Consider the following 6,202-nt stretch of genomic DNA (forward strand, 5'->3'; position numbering starts at 1 on the left):
GTCCATGCTTCTAATTCACCATGGTTGCATGCTAAATTAGCTCATTTGCATCTAACACAAAATACAGCTGAGTCTCCAGAGTGTTATTAGTTTTGCACATACCTGCTTGTAAATCATAGGATTGGACAAATTAAAATGTTGATCTGGTAATTGTGCTAGATGAAAAATCAAGGTGTCACAAAAGCAATCACTCTTCATTATGAGAGGGAAAAGTATCGACTGCTCCAAATTGCATGGCACCCCATTTAATGGTTATGAAAACATATCACTTTAAAGCACAAATGTCAACCTCGTGGTACTGTCGCCAGAGGAAAAGTCCAATGGACAAAGTTTAATATACAGGCTGGCAGACTGACACCGCAACACCCAGATTCCCAACCCTGACATGCGTTGCACATATACAAACCAGCTAGGTTTTATCAAATGCCACATGGTTCAACTTTGGAAGTGACTATTGTTAAGGATAAACATTTGAAATACCTACTGTGCACTGCAGTTAAGATTGCAGCCACTCATCTTCCTGCTTTAAAGGGTCGCCACCAGGTCAGCACGTGTGTTTAGTTTGTGACCATCTGGAGCAGAGGTCAAAGTGTTTGTTTGGGGATCAGCAGAGGTGCTGCAATATCAGAACAAGATGAATTATTAAGGAGGTTGCAGGAAGAGGTGACCATACCGTATTCTCCTTTACCATTCGCAAAGCAAGAAGCACAGATGGTTCTTTTCATCTGATGAGATGGCCGTGGAGGGAGACTATATGTGTCTGTATGTGGGTGTGAGATAAACTAATATGCGACAGCCACCAGGCAATTGGCCTGTTTGTGCACCGTGCCCTTTTACTGTAAGTGAAATTTCCTCTTCCAGTGCTCCCTGCTGCTACATTGTCCCACTTACAAATTCCTGCCTGACTCCTGTCAGCAATCCAAATAAATAATCAGCTATCAAATCTCTCATGGCAAGAATGTGGATCTGTGCTCGTGGTGGCAAACTGGCGAGAGGAATCTCTTCATCTGTCACGTCACAGTTAGTCATCGCTGGATCAAGAGAACTTCGTCTTTGATTAGAAAAAATCAATGCGTGCTCTGCAGAGGCTCTTCTCTGTGGGCTCACAGAGAAGCATATCTGACAAAGACAACTAAAACCGCAAAATATATCTTTGTTTGCACATCTTTTCTTTCACTCTGTCATATAACACTCAGGAAGAACTGTCAGAAAGTCAAAAGTCAGCTTCTCCTTCACCCATCCTCATGTAATGATGACGCTTACATTTTTTTAAGGCTCTCCAGTTCTCATTCTCAGGTGACATTTTGACATTGCTGGAGAAAAATGAAAAAGATATTCAGCAACAGGAAATACACCTCAAGCAAATGTGACTGTCTCAATAGATGGCTAGCCTTGGCATTGAGCTCTGCTGACGTATAAAAGCTGAAAGCAGACTGGGGGGGGGGGGAAGTAAGATGCTATAGAGAAAAAGAAGTCTTCATCTGTGTGTGAGACGTCACATGAAAAATTGACAGCGTGTGAGGGTCAGGGGTGTTTAAAAGAAAAAGGAGTGAGGGAGAAAGGGTGACCGGGGGGAGTGCTCGTGGGAAACAGTGCAGAGGGGAGGTTGAAGAGTATCCAGAGGTCCTGTGACTCACTGGCACTTTTTAACACAGTGGACTTTGACAGGTAGCTGCACACACACTGTAACACAGCTCACATACAAATAACTGGTCAAGAAAACCACACAGCGCTGCTGCTGTATGTACCACTAATCAAAAAGTCGACATCCACTACCCCACACTCCTTCTCACACTCTCCCTCACACACTCTCCCTCACACACACACACACACACACACACACACACACACACACACACACACACACACACACACACACACAGAGAGAGAGAAAGAGACTGACAAAAAGTTCTGTTTTCAATGAAAAAAGTGAAGAAGAGAGAAAACTGGAACAGGGAGAAAAAGAAATATGTAAGTAGGAGGAAAAGATAGAATACAAAGAGAGAAATGAGGTGTGTGAGAGAGAGAGGGGGGGAGAGAAAGAGAGAGAGGGAGAGATGAGGTGAGGAGGCGGAGAGATGAGAGGCGAGGGAGGGAGTAGTGTTGACAGGGAGGGTGGAGAAGAGAAGGATAAGCCAGCCACACTTGGATGAAGGATTCCAGTGGAAGGAGGAGGAGGGACTTTGAAGTGTTGGATGAGAAAAACTACACTATGTGTCTGTGGGTCCTTCATACTGCTATGACTGGACAAAAGAGATTGTGAAAAGATGGAGAGATGGAATCAGGAGGACCGCCGGACCCTGGGTTGACTCAGACTGACGTGACCTCTGCGTCTGGGTGTTTAACCTGATCTGAACCCCTTGACGACCTGCTGTCACAGGGCAGACTTTCCAGGTTTGATCACTTCTGCTATGACTGAAATCCAGCAGAAGTTGGAGGGAGTTCACTGATAGAGTTGGGTACTGCTGGATCACTATGGATTTCTACAAATGTTTGAGCTTACTTTTCTTCACTCTTCCTCCACAAGGTAAATAATTCCACCGTGCTGTCATTAAAGCTGCATCATCTGTCATTTTATTTTTCAACATAGGGGAAAGCGATGTGAAGGATGTTTATGCATTTTTCATTTTTGCTGAAGGCAGAAGTATATATTGAAAGAGGAGGGTTTTTTAGCTACTAATCATCTCAAATTAGATTTTTTTTTCCACTCCTCTTTTTTCTGTTTAAAATATCATGCTGGTCAAGTTTATCAACATCAACAAAGTTGGCTTACAAAGAAATTTACTGCATGACTCAAAAGAACTGCCTGTATTTGTGCCATTTCAATAGGTTTGCCCTAAATAGCAGGGCAATTCAGAGAAACGACTGAAAGGCATCAGATGGCCTTGCTTTTCTATTTAATATAAGCCTCTCTCCTTACCCCAGTCATCTATATTCAGTCCACCCCAGTCTCATTACTTATTAGACAGGCAATGATTTTTGCTGAGGGCTAATTTGGCACAATGAACAATACAACCATAAAAACACACGACCTTTGGGACAAAAAAACTTGTTTTCTGTAGTTTGCTACTGAAGGGTAGAAACTGCCTGTGTTGCTACGCGAGCTTTGTAGCCTGGTAACAAGCTTCATCTGCCTGGTTGTGTAGTATTCACTTGAGTGAAAACTAATTTGCTTCTGATGCAATACTGTCCTATGAGACAGCATTGATCAGATGAGGACAGATTTGGACCCAGTAGCTCTGACACATCCAAATAACTCATCAGGCTTTGCTGTAGCTTCAGAAAACTGTAAAATACAGCAATATAAGAAAAACTTCACGATAATGAGTGAAAGACACTGGCATCATCACAGTCTGCATGAGTCTTATTCATAGTGTAATGGAGAACACACCATGTAGAAGTAAACTCATCTAACAGTTGCCTACTTTTTCCTGCAAAGATTATTGCTCTAATCTGCATTTTTTACCAAAGTCACAACACCCTGTGAGCTCTCCCATATAAACCCATTAGTCCCAAGGCTGATTTAGAATGTACTTGAGCCTCCGATTTAGTTTAATATTGGTCGCATTCAACAGATTATGCTCTAATTTGATGCGATAAAACAAACGCCACCTTTGACGGCTTCTCTCGTCTGAACGTGTAACGGCATTTCAAGGTTGTTGGGTGTCTGGAAATGTCAAACAGATACAGGTGAAAACAGGAAGACAAGACATGAAAGGAAAGGAAAAAGAAACTATATCCATTTAATAAGATATCGATCCCAAGCTTTTAAAAATAGTGGATGCCAGTTTTCAGTCAACTGAAAGACAGCCCATCAACTTTGATTGAGTGGGTAGAAGGACCCAAGAGGAAGGCCAGCAGCATGGCAACAACACCTGTATCGCTATTTTAAGGATACAAGTAAGGGGCGTTTGGAATAATATAGCCTTAGAAAAGTGGAAGTTACTAATGGAAGCCTATAGAAAGGTCCTCTCACGTCCTTTCTATAGGGGCCTGAGCCAAGCAAGTGTGTTTGGCGAATATATTAATGTTGTCCAGAAACCACAAGAATCTAGTTTGGAAGGGTCCTCTTTAGGATTATTTTTTTCATGTGATATTTGACAAAACAAATTAAATCCAAAGAGAAAGAAAGACATTGAACTGTGTGGTACTGCTAGAGATGATAAAATATCAGTGAGGCCAGTTAAATCAATCACTGCCTCTGAAAGATTGCAAACACAATGAATTACCTGCACAGATGCAACAAGGTTTATAATGGAAAAGTGCCCAAGTGAATGTGAAAGGAAAGAACCAAAATGCAAAGGACGTCGTCCTGTCGAAGGCACAGGATCATCCCTTTCTCTTTAATTGTCCCCAGACCTCGCCGGGTCCTTCTCAGTGCTGAGGGATCTGATTGAGTTGCTTCATCAGGACGGCTGTTGAAAGGAAGAAAGGGAGAGGGAGAGAGTGGAGGGTGGGTGGAGGAGGGTGGTGAGGGAAACGTCTGGACAGATCGCTCCATCAGCACGTTTGTTCCTTCCTCTTATTCCTTTTATGCAACCCCCCCACCCCAAACCCTCCATCCTGATTTGTCCCGTCTCTCAGATCCCGTCTCATGTAACCATAGGCCAGCTGTATAATAGAGGTCACCCTACTTTTAGATTACACTCTGTATTCTTTGGTATCGTAGCATCAGCTCAATCCATTACAGATGAATGTATTGTGAATGGAAGCAAATATTTTCAACATTAATAGTATTCATATAAAGTTCTGCCCTGTATTTCATGAATATGTGAACAAAAATAGAAACAATTCAAAATGGTTATGAGAATATGCACAAGAGCCTTGCACAAAATCAACTGGTACAAATCACCATGGAGTTAAAAAAAAAAAAAAAACATAGGAAAGAATATCCTATGCATTGCAGTTGCAGTTCTAAGTAAAGATCAATTGGTCTCGTTTAAATTACATAAACAGGACGGCACACGATTAATCTCAGCTTCTTGTTTTGTTGAATTTTTTTCTCATTTCTGGCCTCAGTGTGTTTCCAACTTGGACCCCGTGCCCACGCTGAAGAGAGGCTGCTCCAGAATCTGTTTGCAAATTACAATAAGCTCTCCCGACCTGTGAGGAACACTACAGATACAGTACTAGTCCACTTTGGACTATCTATCGCTCAGCTAATTGATGTGGTAAGTAATAGCTGACATCTTTGTTAAGTTTCCATCAACATCTACGACTGGACATTAAAGTCTAGCTACCACTGTGCCCTTCAAAAATAACACGATCTGTGTGTTTCTTCTTTGAGGAGAAAAGAAACGACTGCGAGACATTTCAATGTTATGGCTCCATAATGGGACTCTGATCATTAAATAGCTTTTTTTAACTACCTATAATTAAGTAACAATTTATGTAAATATTTAAATACATATATCACTAAAGTTGAAAAGATTTAACAAAAAAGCTATCCTTGGAATTACAAACATCCTGGCTTGTTGAATGGGCATGAGACATGTGTTTCATTATTATGAGTGTTATGTTGGGAGGAGATTCTGTCTTATGTGCTGTATATTGGTAATTACTAGCTGAAAGATACACCACGCAAGAGAGATAAATCAGCGGAAATGAAAGCACACCAACAGAAGACAATGCATTATTTTCCCAAATTAAATTCACTTGTCAAGTATGCTAACACAGACAGTAAATATTCAAATCTGTCTCCTGAGCAGCAATCCAGACACAGCTGCTCTAGACAAAAATAACGTCGTTATCCCCTCTCGTCATGTTGGTATCTTTGCATTCCAGACCTCCTGTGGTTTTAAGTGCAAGCTTTTAGTATGCATTTTACACAAATGTCACTGAGATTCTGTTGACTAAGGTAAAAATGGTTATTTAAACACCTGACTGCCATGCAGAGCCATTTAAAAGTTACCCAGTGCAAGACTGTGTTGCAGGGGATGACTTTTCAGGTTTATGACACACAATTAGTTGACAGTACTTTCTCCACCTGCCTGCCGGTGAGAGTCAACTTTAGGTGAAGTTGTCTTCTCCTGCACAGTGCATTCACTGACTGCTGTGTCTTAGAAGTTCCCAGGGAAGAACTGGAGAAAAGAAGTGAAAGTGTTTTTTGTTCTGGTTGATTTGTTCTAGAAATGATTCATGAATGGTGTGTGTGTGTGTGTGTGTGTGTGTGTGTGTGTGTGTGTGTGTGTGTGTGTGTGTG

At 41.6% G+C, this 6,202-nt stretch overlaps 1 protein-coding gene across 2 annotated transcripts in view; it reads left to right on the forward strand.

The window, feature by feature from the left end:
• The first annotated feature begins 2,130 nt into the window (after positions 1-2,130).
• LOC102297605 (neuronal acetylcholine receptor subunit alpha-2) overlaps positions 2,131-6,202 on the forward strand; it is a 15,422-nt gene continuing 11,350 nt past the window's right edge. For both annotated transcript variants that reach the window (XM_042216914.1, XM_005952136.2), the window contains exons 1-2: positions 2,131-2,527; positions 5,020-5,171. In XM_042216914.1, the coding sequence (XP_042072848.1) occupies positions 2,476-2,527; positions 5,020-5,171 (204 nt within the window). In that variant the 5' untranslated portion in view covers positions 2,131-2,475. The remainder of the gene's footprint in view (positions 2,528-5,019; positions 5,172-6,202) is intronic.

This window comes from Haplochromis burtoni, unplaced genomic scaffold, assembly GCF_018398535.1.
Source record: "Haplochromis burtoni strain Fernald_Lab_line unplaced genomic scaffold, NCSU_Asbu1 Contig_1342, whole genome shotgun sequence".
Lineage (NCBI taxonomy): Eukaryota > Metazoa > Chordata > Actinopteri > Cichliformes > Cichlidae > Haplochromis > Haplochromis burtoni.